This window comes from Carassius carassius, chromosome 4, assembly GCF_963082965.1.
Source record: "Carassius carassius chromosome 4, fCarCar2.1, whole genome shotgun sequence".
Classification (NCBI taxonomy): Eukaryota; Metazoa; Chordata; class Actinopteri; order Cypriniformes; family Cyprinidae; genus Carassius; species Carassius carassius.
The window spans coordinates 11,696,118-11,723,992 of record NC_081758.1 but is presented as its reverse complement, the minus strand read 5'-3'; the positions used below and the strand labels follow the sequence as shown (position 1 = coordinate 11,723,992).

At 41.8% G+C, this 27,875-nt stretch overlaps 1 protein-coding gene and 1 pseudogene across 11 annotated transcripts in view; one reads left to right on the top strand and one right to left on the bottom strand.

Annotated features, from left to right (window-relative positions):
• LOC132134566 (rho guanine nucleotide exchange factor 12-like) overlaps positions 1-7,026 on the top strand; it is a 71,009-nt gene extending 63,983 nt beyond the window's left edge. For 10 of the 11 annotated variants that reach the window (XM_059547114.1, XM_059547105.1, XM_059547098.1 and 7 more), the window contains 7 exons: positions 147-224; positions 320-414; positions 617-865; positions 1,029-1,271; positions 2,968-3,194; positions 5,380-5,455; positions 5,557-7,026. In XM_059547114.1, the coding sequence (XP_059403097.1) occupies positions 147-224; positions 320-414; positions 617-865; positions 1,029-1,271; positions 2,968-3,194; positions 5,380-5,455; positions 5,557-5,567 (979 nt within the window). In that variant the 3' untranslated portion in view covers positions 5,568-7,026. The remainder of the gene's footprint in view (positions 1-146; positions 225-319; positions 415-616; positions 866-1,028; positions 1,272-2,967; positions 3,195-5,379; positions 5,456-5,556) is intronic. The other variant, XM_059547119.1, reaches the window with a different exon arrangement.
• Positions 6,706-27,561, bottom strand: LOC132134659 (centrosomal AT-AC splicing factor-like; annotated as a pseudogene).
• Positions 27,562-27,875: the final 314 nt, after the last annotated feature.

Genomic DNA, 27,875 nt, shown 5'->3' with positions numbered 1-27,875 from the left:
TAGTATTTAATTTTTTATGTTACCATATAGCTTTTCTTTTTATTATTATTATTTTTAAACTAATTTTTTCAATTAATTTTATCATTTTAACATATTTCAGTTTCTGTTTACTACTTGCAATGTTTGTTTGGATTTCCAATCAATAGGTGGCAGTTTCTGATAACACAAAGAGCAGATTGCATGAAGACCAAACTACTCAACATCATTCCATTACCTCAGACTGAGTGAGTTTAAGGTTTCTATATCATTTATAATATGAGAGAAGTGTTTTATAAGCAGTGAGGTGATATATGATGTCAAAACATATGATGTTTTGCAGTGGGGAACGGGAAGCGGTCAAGTTGATGAACTCTGGTGTTCAGAAACTAAACAAAGACTCTGAGCCTATTTCTTTAGTGAGCATTCAGCCTCCAGGTAAACTTGTTTCTTTCATTTATTTTTTTGAGAGTAAATATAAAACTGATACCATAATAATGGTCTGGCAATAAAGTGGTTCATTCATATAGAGTAGTCGTTCAACTGACATAGCATGGGCATGGCAACATGTCCGGTGTCCATCCTCAAAAATATCTTTCAAAATATTTGTATGACTCAGTTTTTCTGTGTATTTCTGTAGAAAAAGATTGCACTGAGGTCATGCCAGCCCCACCATGTAGCACCAACCCATTTGAGACCAAATCTGATGAGGAGGATGAAGAAGAAAATTCACTACAGGATCAAGCTGAGGATGATGAAGCGTTCGAGGCGGCCGATGTGACCGATCGACTGATATTCCTGAAGCAGCGCTCGAGGCTGGGCATCGCCATAGACGAGGACGAGGCCTTTGAGCTCCAGCCACTCAGAGCTGATGAAGCTCTCAGAACACGTGAGTAGAAGACATGACTGTAGTCCTGCTATGAGCTGTCCCTCTGCTAATACACTGAAAAATCATACAGGTAGGGACATCTACTGAAATCCAACAATCTTGGATTCACTGTAAGCCTCTTAGTCTGTCCATTTGCCCACTCATTTATTATTTTTATTTTTAGTGGCAACATTGAGGCAGCTCCTGATCAACCATATGTCCAGTCAGGAGGACACAGACAGAGATGGCGAAAGACGAGAGCAACAGGAAGATGTGGCTAGGACTGGCTCTCAGCAGGGATCAGAGGACAGCACTGCGATCAGCTCCACTGTTGCGAACGGCTCAGAAAGGGGCGAGAACAGAGGGGAGAATGCACAGGAACTGCCCTCCGGAGACAGAGGCTTCTTTGAGACGTCTGAGGATTGTGGTGTGTTGTGGTGTTTTTATTTTTATCATAAGTCATCAGGAAATGGTCATTATCTCACTTAACACTGTTAAGACTGTTACAAATGAAAGGATTAAAGGATTAGGAAACTTCTGGAATAAAAATTCCCTGATAATTTACTATAAAGACCCATGTCTTTTCTTTCTTAATTCCCAAAGAAATTCAGGTTCTTGAGGAAAACATTCCCAGATTTCTTTCCATATAATGGACTCAATGAGACCCAACGTGCTAAAGGTCCAAACTGCAGTTTCAGTGAAGCTACAAAGGGCTTTACTAGATCCCAGCCAAGGAATAAGTGTCTTATCTAGTGACACAATCTGTCATTTTCTTAAATAAATAAAAAATGTATATACTTTTAACCACAAATGCTCATCTTGCACTAGCTCGACTTCGTGCATTAGTCATTTTGGAATGGTCAAGCGTGACGCAGGCGGAAGTAATGACCCAGTGTTTACAAAATGAACACGCAAAGAAAGTCAAATGCCCTTTGCAAAAAAAGGTAATGTCCAACGATTCTGAAGTTGGAGAAAATAAGATGGAGTTTTTCGCCCTAGCCTAACCTTTTGAACCGGAGCACACAGATGAAGAACTAACTGTGTGTGAACTTTCCAACGTGACTACGTTAAGCATTAATTTGTGGACGAGCCTCAAGAGCTAGTGCAAGACGTGCCGTTGTGGTAAAAAAAAAAATATATATATATATACATATATTATACTTTTTTTTGTAAATGACCAATCGTTTCACTAGATAAGAACTTTATTCCTCGGCTTGGATCGTGAAGAGCCCTTTGAAGCTGCACTGAAACTGCAGCCCGGTGATCTCCATTGAAGTCCATTATATGGAGAAAAATCCTGGGATGTTTCCTAAAAAAACCTTAATTTCTTTGCGACTGAAGACAAAGACATATTGGATGACATGGGGGGTGAGTAAATTAATAGGTAATGAACCTGAAATGTTGATTTGATAAGATGAAAAAGAAAAAAAGCCCACAGAGTAAAACAAGTGATCTGAAAATAGCACAGTGTGTAGGACATTGGTTGCCTGGGACAACCATCATGTAGGTGTCTCTAGGTACTTCTTTTGAATGATTAATTACATAGGACAAATGTTTGTAGCGTGAATGTAATCTGGACATACAACATTTGTCCTTTCAAGTTAGCTATCGCTTCACTGCCATTCACAAATTCTCTCCTGTGGCCTCATGGGATAGAAAAGTGTCCATTGGATGCACACATTAGAGTCTCGCCAGCGGTAGTAGGACATACTTCTCTTTACACATACCATAAAACAAGTGGTACACACTGATGCAACTTATCCATGTACAATCAGGTAAGTCACATTTTATAACATTAATTAATGTAAAATACTGGTAAATAAAATAAAGAAACTGCAAAACAAATGCCAGCATGTGAGAAGTGTGCTTTACAAAATATCTAGTGCTCATGTACCACAAATTTGTGCTTTTGAGCATGTTTTGCATGCTGGACATTAGTTGCATTATATAAGTTGCTTTGAAATATGTCACAACTCGTTTCAGATCATTTAAAAAATATATATTCTGTAAATTACAACTTCCTTTATAGTAGGGCAGTATGCGTATTTGAATGAACCCTACTTTTTACACTACATTTACACCTCAAGTTTCAATCTAGTTAGCCTTCCTCTTGTTTCTGTCAGTCTCCGCAGGCAGTTACATGGTGCTGGAGGTGTGTGGCGGCTCAGGCGAGAGCAGCACAGATGATGAGGTGCAGGGCAGCAGCGGGGAGCCAGTGGCCGGGGGAGACTCAGGCATTGACTTGAAGAAGCTCCTCTCTTCCTCCTCTCAGAGCAGCGGAGGACCAAACCTCAACAGACGGATCATGACACACATACGTCTACTACAGGCCAACCTGCAGCATCTGAAGGTGACGTGTTTGTCCCTAAAAAAAACTGGTCACAGATAGACAAATATACAATGACCAAAAAGTATTTGAATGTATAAAATGATTTAGTTTTGCTGAATTATACGAGTTATGAATTATATTATATAATTTTATTACGTCAAAACTTAAAGTGTTAGTTAACCCACATAGCAAATTTATGTAATTATTAACTTACCCAGATGTTGTTTCAAACCCGTAAAACTTCTGTTTATCTTCGGGACACAGTTTAAGATATTTTAGATTTAGTCCGAGAGCTCTCAGTCCCTCCATTGAAACTGTGTGTACGGTATACTGTCCATGTCCAGAAAGGTAAGAAAAACATCAGCAAAGTAGTCCATGTGACATCAGAGGGTCAGTTAGAATTTTTTGAAGCATCGAAAATACATTTTGGTCCAAAAATAGCAAAAACGACGACTTTATTCAGCATTGTCTTCTCTTCCGTGTCTGTTGGTGAGAGAGAGTTCAAATCAAAGCAGTCTGGATATCCGGTTCGCGAATGAATCATTCAGTTCACCAAATCGAACTGAATCGTTTTAAACGGTTCGCATCTCTAATACGCATTAATCCACAAATGACTTAAGCTGTTAACTTTTTTTAATGTGGCTGACACTCCCTCTGAGTTCAAACAAACCAATATCCCGGAGTAATTCATGTACTCAAACAGTACACTGACTGAACTGCTGTGAAGAGAGAACTGAAGATGAACACCGAGCCGAGCCAGATAATGACTCGTTCTCGAGTCAAGAACCGGTTGCATCGGATTTCAGATCACCAGTAGTTCTTTCGGACAGTTCGATTCAATAAACCGGTTGAAGAAAACGGTTCACCGGTTCTTTTGCGCTCGATGTATAATGGCGTCATTTGCGATGATTGCCCTTGATTCAAGCCTTCGGTTTACTCGCGCTCATAACACTAGCACAGAATCAGTTCAGAATCAATCACCAAAAGAATCAGTTCAGACGCCCTGTGTGTCGGTCTGCTTCACGCTGAATCACACATGCGCAGTATCATCAGCTCCTCGGTTCTCGAATCGGATGCGTATGACAGAAACGGTTCTTGACTCGTGAACGAGTCATTATCTGGCTCGGCTCGGTGTTCATCTCCAGTTCTCTCTTCACAACAGTTCAGTCAGTGCACTGTTTGAGTACATGAATTACTCCGGGATATTGGTTTGTTTGAACTCATGGGAGTGTCAGCCACATTAAAAAAAGTTAACAGCTTAAGTCATTTGTGGATTAATGCGTATTAGAGATGCGAACCGTTTAAAACGATTCAGTTCGATTCGGTGAACTGAATGATTCGTTCGCGAACCAGATATCCAGACTGCTTTGATTTGAACTCTCTCTCACCAACAGACATGGAAGAGAAGACAATGCTGAATAAAGTCGTTGTTTTTGCTATTTTTGGACCAAAATGTATTTTCGATGCTTCAAAAAATTCTAACTGACCCTCTGATGTCACATGGACTACTTTGATGATGTTTTTCTTACCTTTCTGGACATGGACAGTATACCGTACACACAGTTTCAATGGAGGGACTGAGCTCTCGGACTAAATCTAAAATATCTTAAACTGTGTCCCGAAGATGAACGGAGGTCTTACGGGTTTGAAACAACATGAGGGTAAGTTATTAATTACATAAATTTGCTATCTGGGTGAACTAACCCTTTAATGGCATATGCTTACAAATGGTGCTGTGGACTGTTTCTCAGAAGTAAGTTTTCCTATATAAAATCTCTGCTGTTCGGGTATTTGGAATTCATTGTGAAAATTTTTTATTGAAATATTCTAATAATAGGAACAAAAAATATTCTGTTGAAAGAAATATATGCTGTAATTACTGTAAATATTGTCCAGAAAACATTTTAATGCTTTTGACTTGTTAGAAGCCAAATAAAAGCCAATTGTTTAACTTTTTATATAAAATCATGGCATAGTATCATTATATCCCCAAAATAAATATTTCCCTTGCAAGGGCCCCCTTTCCTAAAATAGAAATTACATTTAAATTAGAATCCATTTTTTAACTGATTTAATGCAAGAACATTCATACCTTTTAAAGTGACTTTAGTGTCCAACTATATTAAAAACAAAATTGTCTATTTCGTTTAAGTCGGTCTTATCTGTTTACACACACAAAAACACTAATACTCAATCTGTTTCGCAGGATACAGAAATCAAGTATAATCAGCTACGCCAAAGGCTATCAGAGGAAACCGCTACTGACACAGAGGAAAACAAAGGTACTGCGCTTTTAATTCTACCTTTTGTGGTTTGGTGGTGTGCTGCCCTAAAAGAGCTTTCATTCATAGTTCTCTTTCTCTTTTATCCTTCTCTCTCTCAGATAAAAGTTAGTTAAGCAGAGCACTCGTTCTGTTTATTGAGACTGGAGGAGACACTGGGCTGCTGCAGTCCTGCTCCTCTTCAAACAATGCTCATGCCTGGACAGAGACAGACAGAATAGACAGGAGAGCTGGAGTTATTGTTTACGCTCACTATACAGGACGACCCCAATCACTCACTCCAAATCTCTGTCCATCTGCACACCAGCATGGTCTTGGTACTTTGAGAAAGACTGCCATGTAAGGACGTTTCATCACCTCTCACTCCACCTGCTGCATTCACAAAGCAGCAAACCTCCGTCACTATCAAAACCAGGATGGATGGGAAAAAAAGCACCACAAGGTTTGAGGGTAAACTTAAGAGTGGATCTACAAAACTTCCCCAGGTTGCATTACATTTCTTCATGAAGTTTGATGACGTTAGAGTCGATATTAACCAATGGCAGTACAGCATGAGTGGTCACATGATTTTAACTAAGGTAGCTAAACAGATCTTTGACCTGACTTCCAATTCGATACGGCATGCGTTATATGTGATTTTATGATGTAGAAACCACTTTTGACAACAATGGTGAGTGGGGTGAAAAACTTCTTCTGATTGAAGTCCTGTACTGCTAGAGCATGTGCAGAGAATATCAGTCATCACGTGAGCCTGAAATGAGACATCTCAAAGAGGAACTAGCAATGTTTACTGACTGATGAAGGCAAATACTAGTAAGGTAAAGGGTCTGAGGATGGGCTGATGATGATGTTGGTGGTGGTGTCTCTCCTCATTCCTCCTCTCTTAATAAACCACATTATTCGCTATTTAATGAAGCTACTGAAAGTGTTTTCTCTGGCTTGCGGCCATGGGAAGACCGGACCTTTCGTAATGTCGTCGGGTCGAGCTGATGCCACATGTTTCGGGCAGCTCGGCCCGATCCATCTTTCAGATATTCTTGGTTTTGAGAATGAAGTTAAATAGATAAAAGCTTCAGTGCAGGAACTTGATGAAGACCCTTAACCCGGTCCATTTTAAATGTAATGTATTGTACAGTTATGACCGACACTGCATCTCTTACAGAGACACTTTTCTTCTTTTGCGTTCTAAAGCATTCAGTCATGTATTATTTTAACAGAAACTACTAAAACAAAGAAGAAAAATAAAAGACTGCAAGGTATCCTTTATTAATGTAATCTGTATTTTTTTTATTCTGTCTAGACGTCTAAGGTATTTTATTATATTATTGAACATTAATATGGTCTTGGCTTTCCGTTGAGAACATGAAATATCTATAATAGACAAGATTTTATTAAATTTGAATGAACTGATGTATTGTTCAAAATGGAAAGAAGATATTGCACATTATATCTTCATTTTATCACATTTACCTTTCGAGAAGAGTGGGAAGAATATTTGGTTTTGGATTTATGACCAAAAAGGAAATCACAACATCTGTAGCAAAATGTATTAAATAAACTGGAAATGCAAATGGTGATGTTCATTTCTTGTACAAAGCCTTCATAATGATTGTTTTGGAAATACACAAGTTGAAACGCACGTAAAATTGTAGCTTGCTTTTAAATAGTTCTCAATATGAGAAAACCAATGTATACACCACCTTTCCCATACTGCCGATATATGTGGGGCATCCAGTTCATAACTCTCCATTACTGAGGTCTTTTTGCTTCTTTGTTGCTTTCCCAACATCTTCCCCCTAGTTTTTGCCTCCTCTTCTCTGAACTGATGCCTGAGGGTGAAAAAAACAAGTGCCAATAAGAACAAGAAGTGAATGAACCTGCTAATGTGCAGTAGTTCGAGCTCACCTAGACTGCCAGCGCCTGCCACTATTCCAAACACGTCCAAAAGATGGCAGCCAGTTGGCATCAGTATGTGAGCCGTGGTCAAAGTTTGAACCCACTCGGTTGGGCGGAAGCTTCTTGAGCTTCTCTTGCTCTTCTGTAATTCAAGATTCTTTATTTGTAACATACACAGTTATATACGCAAAACAACTTGCAATGAACATAAACCTGGTTGACTACTTAAACTGGCTTAACATACATAAATAGTGAGATCAAAATGGTAAGAGGTCCCACGTTACATTAACTACTATGTACTTGGATCAAAAAATAAGTATAATGTACTTATTGTGTTCATAGGTGTAAGGGATTGGTCAACAGTATAATTATATTACAGATGTATTTACACGCAATATTTTTCAAATATAAGTACAATGTAAAAACATGCATGTACACAATAAGTGCATTGTAGTCAAGGCCAATTAATATAGTGTGGAACCAAGTTTTAATATAAAATCATTAAAATATTAAGTTAATACTACTTTTGTTTAAAATAAGATTCAGTTTTAAGAAAAATACAGGTATGTTTTTATATAGTATTACATTTATGGACAAAAATACAATGGAAGTCAATGGGAACTGAAACTGCTCATTTACCAACTTTCTTTCAAATAACGTGTTCTTCTGAAGAAAGAAAGTCATACGAGTCTGGAACGATGTGAGGGTGTGTAAATGATTGAATCTTCTTTTTGATTGAATCATCGCTTTTAAGTGTTTAAAAAGCCCAAAACGGAGAGTATGAATATGAGAGTGGAGTACACACTGTGCTTGAGGAACTCCTGAAGTGAGGGGCCCATGTCCTGCTGTCCACTGCTCGAGGCTTCATCAGCCTCCTCAAGAAGCCACGGCGGTACAGCTCCTACAGTTCAACACAATCTGCTCAGTATCTTCTCAAAGAAGAAACCCAAACCAAGTCTATTTTACTCACCGGTATGAACATTTCCACTGCTGACTGAGTCCTGCAAATAGGAGCAGCAAACCTAAATGATCCTTGACCTTCTTTATTAATCTTATCAATAATTGTTGCATTTATATAATTTATATATTTATGAAGATGGTTACCTGGTAACCAATGAAAGTTAAGCTGAGTTCTGGTTCATTCCACTGACTGTGTGAGGTGAAATCCTCGTGGCTCGGCCCGGGTTGTGCCTCCATTTCATAAGAGCGACTGTGAGAACTTCTTATCAAACATCAAAACTCATTAGAAACTCTTAAGTTTCAGATTATGAAGAAAAAATAAATCTGATCATCCTGAGATAATAAAGAAGAAGAAACATAATCAAATGTAATTTCTGTTTATCAGTACCGGAACCAGCATATTAAAACCTTGACTTGTATAAGCAGAAGTAAAATATCTGGACACAACTATGCATTTATTATTGAGATTTTTTACAATTAAGTCTTGTATGACAAATGTACTGTCATTACTGTTAAACTCTTTCACCTTAGGTTATCTGAAATAAAACTGCAATATATCTCTCATACCGAATAAATACAATAACTATTTAAAAAATCTGGGGTCGGTAAGAATTTAATATTTTGAAAGAAGTTCATGTTCTTGTGAACATTATACATGTATTTTATAAATTTGTCTCTGTGTTACTTTTTGTTCAATTTAATGGATCCTTGCTGAACGAAAGTTTACATTTCTTGAAAGAAATCTAAAATCTTACTGACCCTAAACTTTTGAATACTAGTGTATTGGAACATCATTTTTGCATTTCTTTTACCTGGCTGCATGTTGACTGCTGTGCAGGTCCACTACAGCAGCTTGGACCAGTTCTAGATCAGGCTAAGTTTGATTCAGGAAAGTCAACAGTAATACTCCATGTCTTTTTAACATCTTTCCCAGCAAAGGAATAACTTTGATAATTTATACATGCTCTTTTAAAAAAGGCTAACTAGCAACAGAGTCACAAATAACATTTCCTATTCATTTTTAATTAATAATTGCAAGCTTTTTAATTTTAACTGAGAGCTGAGATATGGATACGCTTGGAGCATCCCAGGAAAACAAACCTCTGATAATGACTGAAGGATGTCCAGTCTGTGCTGCTCCTGGGATCGGATCACTGCCGCCTGCTGAGGATGAAAGAAGAGAAGAAATGTTCAGATATGGTAAAAACAACATCCATTACCACCGAAAGTACCTGTAAAAATGTCTTTACCTGTTTAATAAGCATGTCCTCTTTTTCCTCAAACTGTTCCAGAGCCTTGGAAACCTCAGACTTTAATCTACAAAAAAAAAAAAAAAAAAGATATATATATAAATAAGTGGGGGGCCGTTATCTGCGTTAACGTGCTGCATTAATGGGAGCTTCTTATAGGGCGATAAAAAAAATATTGTGTTAATCTATTATCAAAGTTGGGTTCTTTCACCTTGATATTTTAGCGCTGATGTATGCCTAATCGAATTGCACTGTAGGGGCCGAGAACGAGTCTTCGAACCTGTGTGTATGCCTACTGTGAAATTACCACATCAAACGTGACGTGCTAACTAGTAATGGTGGAAATTATGATTCTTTCAAGAGATTCGTTCACTGATTTGTTCAGTGACCATTTCTTCGTATTACACAAAATATGCCAGCAGGTGGCAAAAAAGAGTGTCTTATGTGTTATGTCTTAAGTCAACGAACGTATTCACTTGTTACAAAACTGATTTGGATTTATTAAAATGTGTGCATAATCGCATTCAATATATAAAGTCTAAGTTGTTCAGATGAAAAAGCACGAGGTTTTCTTGCATAAGTAGCATTTTAATTGTTTGGTCAGACAGTTCGTACCTATATTATATCTTCACATTCATAAATCGGGGATTAAACGTGGAGTTATGTTCTGTTTGCTAAATATGAAAAGCGTATATGTGCACAGTACCTATAACTGCGCTTTGCATTTTGTGAGATTGACATGCTAAATGGCCAACTGAACGGGTTTACTCTTAATTCATTTTGTTCACTAACGAGATAAGCTATGTACCAGTTCATTGCATTCAAGAAAGACGTGTCTGTTCATTTAACTCTTTCGTGAACGACATGGGTATCAGATCAGTCATTTCATTAAACTCGTTCGCAAACTACATGTGTACCAGTTCAGTCATTTCGTTCACGAACGATATCTCTAGAGCTCGTTCAGACTCATATGAAACCCGTTCAGTGAAGGGCGTATTAGTTTACTACATTCAACAAATCACATGTTTTGTCACATGTCATACTCAAAGGCTATAGAGCATCCCAGTCCCGACCACAGCCCGAGAGAGCTTTGGTGCCGGAAGTAAATTTCCCATTCATTTCTCCCATTGACTTTTGGAAATATCCGTATCTAAAGAGTTTTAGAGCATGTCTGAGGATAACCAGCTACGGCTGAACTCATAAGCATTCAACATATCATTTCGAGTGAAAAAACTAAGAGAAAATCAAAAAAAGTCAAAGGTACAAGACTGTGTACATATTTTCATTTCGAGCGAAGGAACTACTCATCCCATAAACCACCGCGCCTCACTGAATTCGACTGAAGCCACAACCGCGAACGAGCCTTTTGAGCGACTTCCAAATCTGACGACGGCCACGCGAACTTTTTCCTCCAGTTAATTTTATTTGAATGTGCAGTTAATAGCAGTTCTTTCAGTATTAATCGTGTAAATAAATAGTGTTTTATATAGGTGTTGTGTATTGAATTTTATATTTATCATCGTGTATTTTATATTGTGTGCGTGTGTGAAATCGGTTAACGATAACGTCAGCAACATGGTGCAGTTCTTTGTACCTGACTGCAATCACCGCTCAGTCATCAACACGTGTCGTTGCCATGAATTATTACACAAATGTTCAGTAAATGCACAAAAAGGTATGCCGAGGCTAAATATTGTTTTGACAGTGCCATCATAAAATGCTTGATATGACTCATACCATATAAAGGCTACAGTAGCCTAGCTAAAGTGGACGATAATGCTAACAAACGTTACCAACCTACCTGCAAAACTCAACAAAACTTTGTAGGTCTTGTCCCTCATGCTGGCCCTTACAAAACCCACAAGCTGACCCTCGGACACGCTACACTCTACTACATGACCCGATCTGAAGTGGTTTTCACCCCTTTGAACACTTTTGTTTTCCTCCTTGAAAAAAGCCATTATGGCAGCCAAGGAGATCATGGTTGCACTGATAAGTCTACCGTGCAAAAACGCAACACAGGTTTTTATTTTATTTTATTTTTTTATTAATGATCTTCAGTCTTCACGGACCTTCGCGGGGTTTAACAAGACAGTTACATGAGTTCCACCTATCAGATACATCACTGTGGGATTGTTCAGGATTGTGGGTAATAAAGTACTTATCCAAGACATCGCGAATAAAAGGCATTTATCTCAAAACAAGGTTAGTGCCCCATGAACTTTTGGCGTTTATATGAGCATATACTATCGCTTAGTACAGCCGTAGCTGGTTTTAAGTCTACCATGTATGGTTAAGTTTTTATGGCTTATAGCCCAATGCAGAAATTGTATTGAATTTTTACTTCCGGCACCGGCTGTGGGCGGGACTGTGATGCTCTATTGGCTCGAGGTTGAGTAACTCTTTGACAGGATGAAACAGTTCACAGAGCTACCCGCTAATAGCGCCGCGCTGCTGTGGAGGAAGGAACTTCAGTGAACGAGAAATATGAGTCAGTGGATTACGTGAACGAGAACGATTCGTACACCTAAAAGATTCGTTTAAAAAGAACGATTCGTTCATGAATGACACATCACTACTAACTAGGCTTGGGTATCGAGTATCGATTGGAACCGGGAGTAGCTTTGCGATTTTCCCGGAATCGTTCAAAAGTTAAAATTTCGATTCCTAATTTTGATTCCTAGTCCGCCGACCGGAAGAAGAAGAAACCGCTGAACACCAACAAAGCAAAATGCAACATTTGCAATAAGATTGTTTCGTGCATAGGAGGGTGCACGTCGAACATGATAATGCACCTCCGAGTTCATGGAGTAGAAATAAATATGTGCCCTGTCTTTGATGCGCTGCGCCGACCGTCCTCCGCTGCCTCTTTTTTCTCCTATTTATGCGTTCAAGCTTCTTCTACACCCAGCGAACGTGTTTTCTCCACAGCAGGAGATAATAAAGTTATCTGTCCAGAACGCTCATGCATCCTGCCTGAGAAGGCAGATATGATAATTTTCCTAAACAAGAACGGTTTCTGATTTTATACTGTACCTGCTGCTAATCTATACTGGGTTTTAAAAGTTGTTTCTTATTGTAGGACCATGATTTCCGCGATGCAGAAAACGCGTACGGAATCGCGGAATCCAGTCATAAAAACGGAATTTACAGTTTAATGCAGAATGTCACAGAATTTGCCAAATTTTGAATGAATTAATCAAAAGTTGGTCATTGCACTTACATCAAATAGCGATATGGACTAGTATCTGTAAATATTCAGCCGGACTATAAGTCTATTTAAATATGAATCCTGCATGTTCTGCATGTCTGTGTTAATGAATGGCGCAGAAGCGCGTCTTCATTCATCACACACACGGAAGCGCGCGTGACACTCGAGGTGATTTCAGAGTCTGTCCTATCTCTGTGGTGATGCGCTCCATCATGATAATGATTAGGGGCGGACCGGGTATGTGCGGCAGATATAAAAAGGGGACTGGAATGACGCTTAAGTGAGCGCGTCATTCACGTTCTGGAAGTGACGTCATCCTGGCACGCAGTGTTTACATTCGGGAGTGCGACTGAGGAGGACCGTAAACTCATTGATAAAGTATCCGTTATGGCAAGCCTGTAATTTGCACCCTATTGAGAACATTGAGCGGTATGATTCACCATTTACCGTAATACAGGGGTGGTGTTACAGCAGGCTTGGTGGGAGTAGCTGGGCTTAGTGACGACCGATTGGATTGTGTTTCCCCTTGCCAGAAACTCATTGACCATTTCTCAGTGACTATTACTGGAATAGCGCATTTGTTGTGATCATCTGACTAACACTTTCTCTTATCTCTCATCCGTCTTGAGGTGGCCGGAACAATAGTGCATTTTCGGCCGTAGTGACGCTTTCTAAACCTAGCAGATTCAGTGCTGATCTTTGGGCTGGCGTACAGCGGCGAATAACTGGGTTGTCATTTCTATTTTGTTCTTTCAGCAGAAACATTGTCATTTAAAGTATTTTAAAATTGTTATCGTCTGTTTTTGAATGTTTTGTATGGATTTCTAAATCCGACCTGAGAAGGGCATACTTTTAAAATATTGTAATCATCGGGCGACGCAGTGTTGGAAAGCTATTAATGAGCGTTTGCCAGTGTGTGGTTGTTTTTATTTTTTGTGTAAACAACTGATTCCATCTGTCCACATGTGATAAGGGTTCAACCAAAAGACTATTACGTGGAAAGTGTGTGTGTGTGTGTGTGTGTGTGTATGGTTGCTTATGTCTCAATTTGTCCTCTCTTCTCTTTTATCCAGAGTTGGGTTGCCAGTTCAACGCCCACGTCCTCTGGTGTGGTGGTGGTGTGCTTCTCGCTTGCTGTGTTCACAGAGGGTGATTGGGTGCTGTGTGGTGAGAGCAGTAGTTGCAGTGTTTACCGGGCGGGTGAACTGAATCCCCAATTCTGAAATGGATAAGTGTTATGGTTGACATATTTATTTTAATGTGTGTTTGTATTATGCCTTTGGGTATTTTTCTTATTTGTATTTAATAAACGATTTGAAACGTCTCCTTGTTGTCTGTTATCTGACCCAGTCACCGCGTATCTGTGTGCTTTGCACTTTATGTACAAACGGGTCCCCGGCCCATCTTTTTCCGGGGTGGCGTAATCTATTTTTGTGCCATAATTGGAATTGTATTGCGCTTAAGAGAGCAAGCTGCCACATTTGGCGTATAGTCGGCAGGGTGTTGTGACTGTGGTCTAGATTCAGACACGGTGATATTGTTTTTCTCTTTATGTATTTCTTTTGTTTAGTTGTGACAACTCAGTGGAGATTCGTCTGGTAAGTACCCTTTAGTGTTTAATCATGGAAGCTGAATTACAGGAAATGAGAGACCTTGTGGCCCAATTGAAGGCTGATAATGAGCGACTGCGACAGGAGCGGGCACCGGTTGAGTCGCCTTCTCCTGGCGCGGCCTCTAGTAGTGCGTCACGGGCGAAATAAAATATCGACCTAGCATGGATAAAGACGATCCAGAAAGAATTGTTTCAGCACTGCGTGAGCTATATGCTTGCGCCGAATCTTATGTTGCACTACAAGAGGCTTTTTATTTGCGGCGTCAACTGGAGGGGGAAACATTACAAGAGTTCTCCCTGGCACTGTTGGGTCTGTTTGATAAATTTAAGCAACAGTCACCATATGGCATTTCAAATGCAGATGTAATGGTGAGGGATCAATTTATCGAATACGTATTAGATAATTCTTTGCGCAGGGAGCTAAAGCAATTGGTACGACGTCAGCCTGCTGTAACACTATTGGAGGTGCGTGGGGAGGCTATCCGTTGGGAGCAAGAGGGAATGCCGGGTAGAGCAAGGGGGCAGAGTCAATCCGCACCCCTGGTGCACGGGATTCAATGGGGGGTCCAAGGTAACACTGGACTAAATCCCAAGCATAGGGAGCATTCATCGGAATTCGGTGAATTACGGGAAATGCTGAATCAGCAGCAAAAGCAACTTGACCAGCTTACTCAAACTTTAGCCCGTAGTCAAAGCCCCCAGTTCGTCGGTCGTTTGCCCCATTTCACGCCTGTGATTTGCAGACGGTGTCAGCAGCCCGGTCATTTCGCACGGGAATGTAATTGGCAACCTCGTTCTCCTGGTCCTCCAGTCCACCCTCCGATCGCTTCGGCCACTGGCAATGTAGGGCCGGTTAGGACTGGTTTCCCTGATCAGTTGGTTAACTAGCTCCCACCGGGCTACCGAGCCACAGTCCGGTTGGGGGTATGCATGGCTCCCATGTTTTTCATAAGGGCATATCAGTGCCTCGTTTGGTCTCCTCATGTCCGCACCTCGTTGTTGTTATAGGGGGTGTCTCCGTGCCCTGTTTGATCGATACTGGCTCCATGGTGTCGACCATTACAGAGAGTTGTTTTAGGTCATGGTTTGAACCATGGGGCCAGGATCGTTTGCAGTCATGTCGTTGGTTGCAGCTCAGAGCAGCCAACGGATTGGAAATTCCCTATATTGGGTATATAGAACTAGACATCGAACTGTGCGGTCGCATGGTGTCAGAGTGTGGAATACTGGTGGTCCGTGATCCTCCCGGGGGTAGCCTTAGTACTCCTGGCATCCTTGGAATGAACGTTCTTAGTCGCTGTTACCGTGAGCTTTTTGGTCAGTACGGGTCCACCTTATTTGAGCTACCACTCGTGACGCAGGTGGCGGAATTGTCTCAGGCCTTTCAAACCTGTCAAAGGGTGGATGGTGTCCTTACATGCGGAGGTAATGTAAAAGTCAGTGGGCGTCGAGTGTGCCGCGTTCCAGGTGGCTCTTTGAAATTCGTGACCGCAACGTGTTCATCCATTTTTAGTGGTAAGACCGTATTATTCGAGCCCCTTGAGACGGGGTTACCTGCTGGCTTATTAGCCTCCCCGTCTCTAGTGCATGTGGGTAGTGGTACTGTCCATGTGCCCATCGTCAACGTTGGTGTGCTCGACGCTGTCTTATACCCTACAATGATCCTCGGGAAACTGCGGGAGGTGTTTCTGGTACATTCACCTCCCGGACTGACCGAGGGTTCAGTCGCAAATACTCGAATGGCATTCTGCGAGGGGATTGTTGCATCGGGGGTAGGGCACGTCGAAAGTGTAGAACTCCAAGGGTTGCCTGACGAGGAACAGGAGCAGGTAAGGGCTCTCCTTAGGGAATTCCAGAGTGTGTTTTCTACTGGTGAGGGAGACCTGGGTTGCACTGACCTCCTGTCTCATGAAATTCCCTTAATAGATGAGACTCCAGTTCGTCAGCGCTATAGACGTACCCCCCCGTCCGACTATGAGGTAGTTAAGACTCACATCAGCCAGCTCCTAGACGCCCAGGTGATTCAGGAAAGTTGCAGCCCCTATGCTTCCCCACTGGTATTAGTCAAGAAGAAGGATGGTAGTCTCCGCTTGTGCGTTGACTACCGTCAGCTCAATGCCAAGACCCGAAGAGACTCGTTCCCATTGCCTCGCATTGAGGAAACCTTGGATTCCCTAACGGGGGCTCGCTGGTTCACCACATTAGATCTGGCCAGCGGGTATAATCAAGTCCCAGTTGCGGAGTCTGATCGTCACAGAACAGCTTTTTGTACCCCCCTTGGGCTTTACGAGTGGAATCGTATGCCCTTTGGGCTGTGCAATGCACCCGGCACATTCCAACGTTTGTTGGAGCGGCTCTTTGGCGACCAGCGACACCAGTCCGTCTTGTTGTATCTGGACGACATTATTGTATATTCCTCATCGGTGCAACATCATCTACAGAGATTGAGGATGGTGCTGGGTCGCCTACGAGCCGCTGGTCTCAAAGTAAGGTTGGAAAAATGTGCATTTTTTAGGGAGAAAGTGCAGTACCTGGGACATGTAATATCTTCCCAGGGGGTGGCCACAGACCTGGGTAAGGTCGAGACCGTAGCCCAGTGGCCATGTCCTAAGACCGTGTCGGAGTTGCAAACTTTTCTGGGCTTTGTTAGCTACTACAGGCGTTTCGTAGAAGGGTTTGCCCAGATAGCAGCTCCGCTACATCAGTTGGTGGCCAAGGCAGGTGGGGGAAAAGCGAGTAGCAAGAGACAAGAATTGGCGCAGCTTTGGTCTGAACAGTGCGAACAAGCCTTTCAGGTCCTGAAGCAGAAACTCACTACGACGCCAGTCCTTGCATATGCTGACTTTAAGCTTCCATTTATCTTGGAAATAGATGCCAGTCATGTAGGGCTAGGGGCAGTGCTCTCTCAAGAGGTTGATGGTAAGGTGAGGCCAGTGGCTTACGCTAGCCGAGGTCTTCGGCCGGCAGAGCGTAATACTGCCACATACAGTTCCATGCGGCTTGAGTTTCTGGCCTTAAAGTGGGCCATGGCCGAAAAATTTCATGAGTACCTGCTGGGGCATCGATGCATCGTGCGCACCGATAATAATCCACTGAGTCACTTGGCTACAGCAAAATTGGGCGCCACAGAACAGCGGTGGGCAGCGGAATTAGCGGCCTTTGATTTCGAGGTTCAGTATCGGTCTGGCAGGTCTAACCAGAATGCGGATGCGTTGTCGCGCTTGCCGTCTGCGGGACCATCCAGGGAGGAGAATGGTCAGTCTGGAACGGTTGTGCCTGAACTACTGAGGCGGGTGCCTGTGGGGGATCTGATGGAACCCACTACTGTGAGAGCAATGCAGGCCATGCCAAGTCGATCTGGGCCAGAACTGATGGCGCTGCAGGAGGAAGATCCCATTATCGGTGCAGTTCTTAAATATTGGCGCCAAGGGCGAGGTCCAGGGCCTCAGGAGCGACAATTACTGCCTAAGCTCGGGTTGGTTTTGCTTCGGCAGTGGGACCGGCTAGAGGAACGGGAGGGGTTGCTATATCGAAGGGTCTTTCGTCCCGACGGGGGTGAGGGGGTTTTACAGCTGGTGCTGCCCGCGGTTTTACAGCCTGAGGTGCTGAACCAATTGCATCAGTACCATGGGCATCAAGGCACTGAACGCACCCTGGAGTTGGTGCGACAACGGTGCTACTGGCCAGGAATGTCAGCCAATATAGCCCATTGGGTACAGCAATGTGAGCGGTGCCAGCAGGCTAAGGGGGCTGCACCAGTTGCTCGAAGTTATATGGCTCATCTACTGGCCTCTCGCCCCAATGAGATAGTGGCCATTGACTTTACAATTTTGGAGCCTTCTCATTCTGGGCAAGAAAATGTGCTGGTAATGACAAGATGTCTTTAATAAATTCACTGTGGCAATCCCTACTCGGGACCAACAGGCAGAAACGGTAGCCCGTGTCTTGGTAGAAGAGTGGTTCTTTAAGTTTGGGGTTCCTGGACGGATTCACTCCGACCAGGGCCGTAATTTCGAATCTCGTCTCATTCAGCAGTTGTGTAGCCTTTACCAGGTGGGCAAATCCCGCACCACTCCGTACCATCCAGCCGGTAATGGCCAGTGCGAGCGATTTAACCAAACCTTGCACAATTTGCTGCGGACATTTCCCACCGGGAGGAAGAGGGACTGGGCCTCTTGCTTGTCTCAGGTGTTATTTTGCTATAACACTACCCCTCATCAAGCCACCGGGGAAGCCCCTTATTACTTGATGTTTGGGCAAGAACCTAGGCTGCTGGTGGATTTCCTGCTTGGTCGGGTGCAGGAGCCAGTGGCTGGTAGAATCCATCACTGGGTGGAAGAGCATCAAGCTCGGCTCCAAGTGGCTTTCAAAGGTGCCCGGGAGCGACTGCAGGCAGCAGCCCAATATCGAAAGGCCAAACATGATCAACGGGTAAGGGAGAAGCCCCTGACTGAGGGCCAATTGGTCTACCTGCGAGAAAATGGGTTTGTGGGATGACATAAGATCCAAGACCTATGGAGCTCCACGGTATACCAGGTAGTTCGGGCTCCGCAAAATGGCGGGTCTGTGTACACTGTGGCACCAGTACATGACCTGGAGAAGGCCCGTCAAGTGCATCGGGCATCCATAAAACCCCGTATTCAAGATCATACGGTACTAACGGAGTCTTATGGGGGTCAGGCTGAGCGGCCACCACAACTGGTGGAGGATGAGATTGAGGAAGGGGACTTAGCCTATGTGGTGGTAGAGGGCCCCCAGGCCCAGCAAGGAGGTGCAGAGGGGAGTAGACCCGGATTTGTAGGGTCGGCCAGTAGGTTCTTAGCGAGAGGGAGTAGGGATAGTACGAGTTCACAGGCAGGGCCGGGATTAGTCGGTTTTGAATCACCCATTCGATCTGAAAGGGCCCCCAGGCGAACTGGACGGGTCGGGGCAGGTCAGCATTCCAACAGACATCACTTACCACGAACCATAGGTGGTGCGGCTAATCAAAATTCCGTGTCTATCGCAGGGCCCATAACTCGGTGATGCCCTGGTTTAGGCCTTGGGATCAGTAGAATGTCCATCGTCGGGACTACGATGATCAATGGGGGGGGGGGGGGTGTTGTGGTGATGCGCTCCATCATGATAATGATTAGGGGCGGACCAGGTATGTGCGGCAGATATAAAAAGGGGACTGGAATGACGCTTAAGCGAGCGCGTCATTCTCGTTCTGGAAGTGAAGTCATCCTGGCACGCAGTGTTTACATTCGGGAGTGCGACTGAGGAGGACCGTAAACTCATTGATAAAGTATCCGTTATGGCAAGCCTGTAATTTGCACCCTATTGAGTACATTGAGCGGTATGATTCACCATTTACCGTAATACAGGGGTGGTGTTACAGCAGGCTTGGTGGGAGTAGCTGGGCTTAGTGACGACCGATTGGATTGTGTTTCCCCTTGCCAGAAACTCATCGACCATTTCTCAGTGACTATTACTGGAATAGTGCATTTGTTGTGATCATCTGACTAACACTTTCTCTTATCTCTCATCCATCTTGAGGCGGCCGGAACAATAGCGCATTTTCGGCCGTAGTGACGCTTTCTAAACCTAGCAGATTCAGTGCTGATCTTTGGGCTGGCGTACAGCGGCGAATAACTGGGTTGTCATTTCTATTTTGTTCTTTCAGCAGAAACATTGTCATTTAAAGTATTTTACGTTTGTAAAATTGTTATTGTCTGTTTTTGAATGTTTTGTATGGATTTCTAAATCCGACCTGAGAAGGGCGTACTTTTAAAATATTGTAATCATCGGGCAACGCAGTGTTGGAAAGCTATTAATGAGCATTTGCCAGTGAGTGGTTGTTTTTATTTTTTGTGTAAACAACTGATTCCATCTGTCCACATGTGATAAGGGTTCAACCAAAAGACTATTACGTGGAAAGTGTGTGTGTGTGTGTGTATGGTTGCTTATGTCTCAATTTGTCCTCTCTTCTCTTTTATCCAGAGTTGGGTTGCCAGTTCAACGCCCACGTCCTCTGGTGTGGTGGTGGTGTGCTTCTCGCTTGCTGTGTTCACAGAGGGTGATTGGGTGCTGTGTGGTGAGAGCAGTAGTTGCTTTGTTTACCGGGCGGGCGAACTGAATCCCCAATTCTGAAATGGATAAGTGTTATGGTTGACATATTTATTTGAATGTGTGTTTGTATTGTGCCTTCGGGTATTTTTCTTATTTGTATTTAATAAACGATTTGAAACGTCTCCTTGTTGTCTGTTATCTGACCCAGTCACCGCGTATCCCTTGCACTTTATGTACAAACGGGTCCCCGGCCCATCTTTTTCCGGGGTGGCGTAGTCTATTTTTGTGCCATAATTGGAATTGTATTGCGCTTAAGAGAGCAAGCTGCCACATCTAAATAAGTAAAAAAAAAAAAAAAAAAAAAAAAAAGGAAAAAGAAAAGAGTAAAACGTTCATAGATTTAAAATAGATGAAAAAGTGAGATATGGGGAGTTATTCTCAGTGATAAATCAAATAGATGCTCTTGTGAATGTGACCAGAGGATTGAGTGCTCTTTAGTATCCAAACCTGCTTTTGGAAGCCCTCCAGATAGGTGCTCTGTGCCCCCTCACACAAACTCTCACACTTGAGCAGTGCCTCATAAATACACAGATGTACTGTACATAGGGGTGTAACGGTACGCAAAAATCACAGTTCGGTACGTACCTCGGTTTTAAAGTCACGGTTCGGTTCATTTTCGGTACAGTAAGGGAAAGAAATGCAAACATTAAACTGCAGATTATTACTATAAACTTTTTTAACAATTTGTTTACAATACTTTTTAATAAAATATATATAAAATAAAAAAGAATAAGAAATAAAATACTGCTGCAAAGTTCTCCACTAAATAAAATACTCTCAGTCTAAAAAACAATATAATATAATAAAATATAATGAAAAATATAAATAACAATGATTACAGTGCAGCATTACCAATCCCAGCTTGTAGGCCTGCTCATATTTAAAATATATATATAACTTTTCCAAAGTGTAAAGTGCAGCATCAACTGGTTCAGTTTTTAGACCTGCTCAGATTTTGTTATTGCGTTGGACCGATCAGAATTAAGAGCAAAGGTCTGTTTAAATGCCGACGGGAGCTGCGTTTGAATTACAATCGTTTTTTTCCTAGTTGTAGTGATGTTCACACTCGCGTGATGCCTTTTGAAAACCTTAGGCCAGTGACACACTGGCATATTGCACCTGTCAAACAGCCTATTTTGCCGTCAATACTGTTGACGGTGTCCTTTATCAGTAGGCTTTATATTTATGCTCAACATGAAGTTTAGATATTGTTGTTGTGAAGACAAGATCCTGGTCTGTCGGTGGTCTCCCTCTATGTCACCTACAGTAGCAGCAGCGTGCCAGCGCCGCGTCAGGCACGAATCTGGTGTGTAAAGACACAGAAAACGCGAAGCAGCCGTCATGCAACAGAAACGCCACGCTCACTCCACGCAGCCAATGTGTCACCGGCCTTAGAATCAGCTGTAGGGCGGGATTTACGCTGAACGTGGAGACTTCTGCCACTTAATATGTTCGTTTGGAAACACGAAAATGTACCTATGTTCCGCGTACAAAATATTGAATTCGGTCATTCGGAATCGAAATCGTTCAAATTCAAACGATACCCAACCCTAGTGCTATGGGTGCAGTTGAAGCCGCCGGGTTTGATTCAGGTAATTTTTTATTTTTGTTTAAGAAGCTTCCCAATGGAAACCTTGACAAGACGTATGCATGTTTCACACATACTCCGTCTGCAGTGCGTATGCAGTCCGTGTGCATTACGTATGTGGTGCTGAAGCAGCACGGACTCATACTCATTGTGCTTTCACACAGGACGCGTTTGCAGTCCGCTACTCGGTACGTGAACGATCGCTGCACTGCTGCAGACTAGGGCTGGATGATTATGGCCTAAAATCAAAACCTCGATTAATTGAACATTTTACCTCGATTACGATTAATGAACGATTATTTTGTTTCTGTTTAGTTTTTTTGCCCTCATAGTTCACTGACAAGGTTTGTACTGTAAACAGAGGCGTAGCTGGGGTTAGCAGGGCCCCGGTGTAGGTTGTACCAGTGGGCCCTGTTTGAAAGTGTTTAATTTGTATGTTCGTTCTGTTTATTTGTTTGTGCTATTTACACAGTGTTTAAGTTTTTTCAAGTTTGTAAGTGTCCAGGTACAGAAACCGAATAATTAAATGTAAAATAGCACTGTAAAAATTCAACACAGTCAAACCAAAATTTATTCAGACACCTTCAACATTTCTCACATTATCAGTTTATTTGCTATAGTTTAGAAAATGGTAATAAAATATGACAAGAACTCAAGAGTTAAACTGTCAGAACAAATTAATCTTGATAATATTAGATAACTTTGATAGAAAGATATGTAATGGATTACAATCAAACAAAACTTCAGACAACAGTCAATACTTTGTTGGCCAATACCAATCAATGATTAATTGTGTTCAGTCTGTGGTGTGAAAAGGTTGAATTAGCAATTCCGCAAAGGAGAGCTCAGTTCAGTGTTACTGTCTGTGAGACGCGGCTCTCTCTCCGTGTGCGCACCGAGCTCAGTGCAAGTAACCAGCTGCTCAGTTCAGCTTTTCCGCTTCTTGTGTTTGAATGCTTTAAAGGGTAACTAAACCCCTGGGTCAGAGCCTGACTCCACCCACTGACAATATTTGAAAAATGCTGAAAAGTGGGCAGATCACAGCGGAGATAGAGGGGACGAACCGAGGGCGGGGCTGAGCGAGAGCGGCGTGAACATGAGACCCGCAGTGATGGATTGATTGACAGCTGCTGTCAGAGACGCTAAAATGGAGAGTGACTGTAATGACGCAAGTAGCTTTGCAACAGAGCGATCATTTGAAGTAGAGGACTTTTCTCACCTACCTTCACCTGAAGTGGAGGATGTCGAGGTGTCTGTTCATATCAATTCGAGCAACTGGCTCAAACTGCGGTCTTAACTCCCCCATCACGTCACTTTTCAGCGCGAGCTGTGTGGAGAAGCCCATCTCCACCTCCATTGCGTTGGAGAAGCAATCCCGTGTAAAATGCTGTTTGCACACTCCAGATCTAGGCGGGAACTCACGGTCTTCCAGGCCAAGTGCATGCAACCACTGGTGCCTAATTTTAAAGTCTGCTGGTAAACTATGCAGTCCAGCAGTGCTGTCGCAACCAGCAACACATCTACGTACCATCCTGACCACTGTACTAAATACAGATAAATCTACGCTAACTTAAAGATCTAAATAACTATATAATTGATATGCTAAATAGATGCTATAATAGTCTATCCTGATCGTTTCAATACTCGCAATTCCAGCTCCTGACTCACTACAGTGATTTTGATGGTTTTATACTGCCAAGGGCGTGTTAGCTCGTACCAAGGGGCGTGGTGAGCTGGAAACTGCTTACATCACCTGCCACCGCTTACGTCACTTGCCACCGCAACATCCAATAGGAAAAATCAACTGCAGTAGCCACCGTTCAACCTGAAGAGGGCAGCACTCAGACGTTTTTACACCATATATTATAGAATTAAAACACTTTATACTCAAATGTCAAAAAAGTTACCTGAAACAATGAACAGCACTAATAAAGCCCCATTCTTATAGATCATTAACTAAAAAAAGTTGGTTTAGGGTTTAGTTACTCTTTAAAGTTTTTTTGAATGGTTAAATTGGCAAGTGGCAAGGCTTAATAACACGTGAAAATGATACGCTTTCTGTCAACTGTCTTGAACGTCTTTTTAGACTGGCCTCAGCCAGACGGTTAAGATCGACTAGTAAAGGTGGGATATTTTTTCCTATTGAAAGTGCGATCTGACATCATAGCTCACTATCAGCAGTTATTTTATCTATGTTCGTCACATTTCTTAAAGATTATTGCTCTGTGTAAGAGATAAATAAAGATCAGATAAAGATAAATTAGCACAGTAGCCTACCAGTACGAGTGATTGCGTGTGTGAATTAGTCATACTGTCTCTATATTATTGTGAAGCTGTGGGTTGTAAATAGCATAGTTCCTTCAAAAGTAGAAAAATATGCTATAATAAGTTTTGAGATTCTAAGCTACTTTAGTAATAAATCACAGGACAGCACTGACAACTAGTTTTTGCGTTCCTCTGTGTGCGCAATCTTCACAGCTACTGTTTATGAGTGGTCATGCCACAATGCAGCTGCGCGAACATGGTAGCTCGAAATAATAATACACATCCGACTGTCTAATCGCTTGAATGTCCAAACCATAAAACAAATACAACTGACAAAGTTTAGTGAAGACGCAAGGCTCACCGCTCGCGCGCCATCAGTATGTGTTGAACCAGCGTTCACGTCCGTGTTTTGCTTTTATGCCACTGACTGGCAGAATCATGTGGCTACACACGCGGAAGTATGCTTTTAAGGGGGAAGTATTAACCTTACTGTCTATGGTATTAACAGGATTAAAAACACGAAATAACCGACATGGGAAAATTAAGTCTGTTAGAGGTTCTGAATTTCGGTTTTGATTACTTTTCGATTAATCATCCAGCCCTACTGCAGACGCACCGCTCCTGGAACACACTGAAGGAACCCGCAGCCACGTGAATGCTGGAATCCGTTAACAAGGGTGCGTAAAAAAATACGAAATGCATACGCACTGCAGACGGATTATGTGTGAAACAGGCGTAAGGTTGTTTGCACCTTGTGCAATGTGGAATTAGTTTACAGCTTTCTCAAGCAATTTGTTATGCATTTTGGAAACAGGAGATGAGCCCCTGGTCTAATGCACCACCTGGCGTGAGAAACCCGTTCTCAAAGACTTACTTTTAGTCATTATTTTATTTGGGTAGCACACATATTCTGAATGCCTTCGGCAGAATTAATTCCAAGATTACAGTGAGATTAATCCAGATTAAAAAAATTAATCTATGCCCACCTCTAATATATATATGTATATATATATATTTCTTTCTTTGTAGAACATCTGCAAACTTTTACAGCAATTATGAAACACACCCATGTCCCCAAACATAAATAAGCAAGCAATGACCTCTCAGTTTCCTCTTCTGTTATGATAAACTTTTCTCGCAGTTTGGGCTCTGCTTTATTGTCCCACCAGAACTTGTGCGTGTTTGTCCGGTGCTCTGGGCTGAAATGAGAAGCGGTGAGTGAATGAAGTGCTAACTCCGCGTGTGTTTCTCACGGGTTCTGATGTGAGCTCACGTGCTCATGTGCTCCAGCAGTCCTACGTACAGCACGCTGATGTTCCTGTCAGTCATGTGCTTCTGCACCTCCAGCGCGCAGCAGTAACACCAGAACTGCTCATCGTGATGGGGACTGGATTTCTCCACCTTCTCCACAGGGTTTTTAATGGTCCGCCGCGCTTCTTTGACCTTTTATAACAAAGAAATGTTATTACAAAGAGCAACAAATACGGGCATTACTGTTCACGGCACCCAAACATAAATACATATATATACATATATATATATATATATATATATATAAATGACATTTTGTGGTTGTCAACCATCAGCTGACGTAGTTCATAGTTTGAAGAACTAAACTGACTTCATATAGCCACTGAATTTTATTTAACCAGGAGAAACATATCGGAGATTAAAAGATAAGCAGCTTAATGTAACTTTTATGCACAAAACCTATACAAACAAAAAAACATGCAACGTTTAAAACATTTACAGGTCATCGACTCATCCTCCCATTCTCACTTTTGACACCACTTGATTAAAAGGAACTGCAAAAAATGCTTACTTTATTTAATGTTTTATACGGTGCCTGTAAGGTGACTTGTTCGGTTTACTTAGTTTTGTCGTGGTCACGAAATAATAACTAGTGGGAACGTGATAATATGTCGAGGCCACAAGATATTAATATGTGGGAACGTCATATTAACTCGTGGGAACGTCATATTATGTCGTGGCCACGAGATCATTTTGTCGAGGTAACGACATCCTTATGTCGTGGCCTCGAGATCCTATGTTGAGGGAACAACATCCATTTCTCGTGTCCACGACTTCTTATGTTGAAGGAACGACATGTTTTTCTCGTGGCCACGAGTTTAATGCGTAAACAAACCTGCGTGCCCATAGCAACCCGGGATTATCCCATCAGAGATGGATTCATTCATATTTTATCTTGAATTAAGTAATTATTATATTAACCGTATGCTTTGGCTACCAGGCTGTATTACATGCGATTGTCAGCATTCAAATTAAGTTTATCATAAATAAATATTACATGAAGTGCATAATAAAATATAAAAACTTTTTTTATCCATCCTACAGTCTTGTAAGTCCATTAACTTATAGTCTTTCCCCCGTAATATGTGTACATTATTATTATTATTAGCCTATTATTATTTTTTTTTTGCTTCAACTTCGATCTCTTTACTTAACATTATGAATACTTTTGTAAATAATAGCTTACTGTAAATGCTCGACATTAACATAAAATGTCATAATGTAAATGCTTAAATTTTATATGTATAAATAATAAAATAATTTCGTAATTCAAAATAAAATATGAATGAATGCATCTCTGATAATCCCGGGTTGCTATGGGCACGCAGGTTTGTTTACGCATTAAACTCGTGGCCACGAGAAAAACATGTCGTTCCTTCAACATAAGAAGTCGTGGCCACGAGAAATGGATGTTGTTCCCTCAACATAGCATCTCGAGGCCACGACATAAGGATGTCGTTACCTCGACAAAATGATCTTGTGGCCACGACATGATATGACGTTCCCACGAGTTAATATGACGTTCCCACAAATTAATATCTCGTGGCCACGACATATTATCACATTCCCACGAGTTATTATGTCGTGGCCACGACAAAACTAAGTAAACCGAACAAGTCACTTTATGGGCACCGTAGTTTTATTATTGTATGCGTTAACCAATAAAGTGTAATCATTGTGTGTCCAAATCGCATTTGGATCCACTGTGGCAGCATCTTCAGCTAACGTTAGTTGTCCTGTTAGCACGCTTACCTTTTCCATGAATTTGACGAGAATTACTTTAAATTTTCTTCTTGTGGCTTTTCCCATAAATGTGTCCTTTTCGAGAAAAAACGTTTTTCTGCAGATAGAGCAATAAAACGCGCCCATTTGGCTGTTTTGGGGTTTGTTTCTTTAGCGAATGCAACAAGCGTGATGTTGTCCAAACATAGTGACGTTTTGTGATTTCAAAAATGCAATAGCGCCCTCTTGTGGATGGGATGAGTTCTCCCCTTAAAATTATTAAATATGATTTATTTCAGAAGGACCATATGACACTGGAGACTGAAGTAATGAGGCAAAAAATTCAGCTTTGTCAACACATGAATAAATTACATTTTAGGATATATTAAAATAGAAAACTGTTTTCTTTTCTTTCTTTTTTTTGCCATTGTAAAAATTTAAAATAACTTCTTAACCAAATACAATTGCCTGTAAAGCAGTTTGAACTGCGTCGA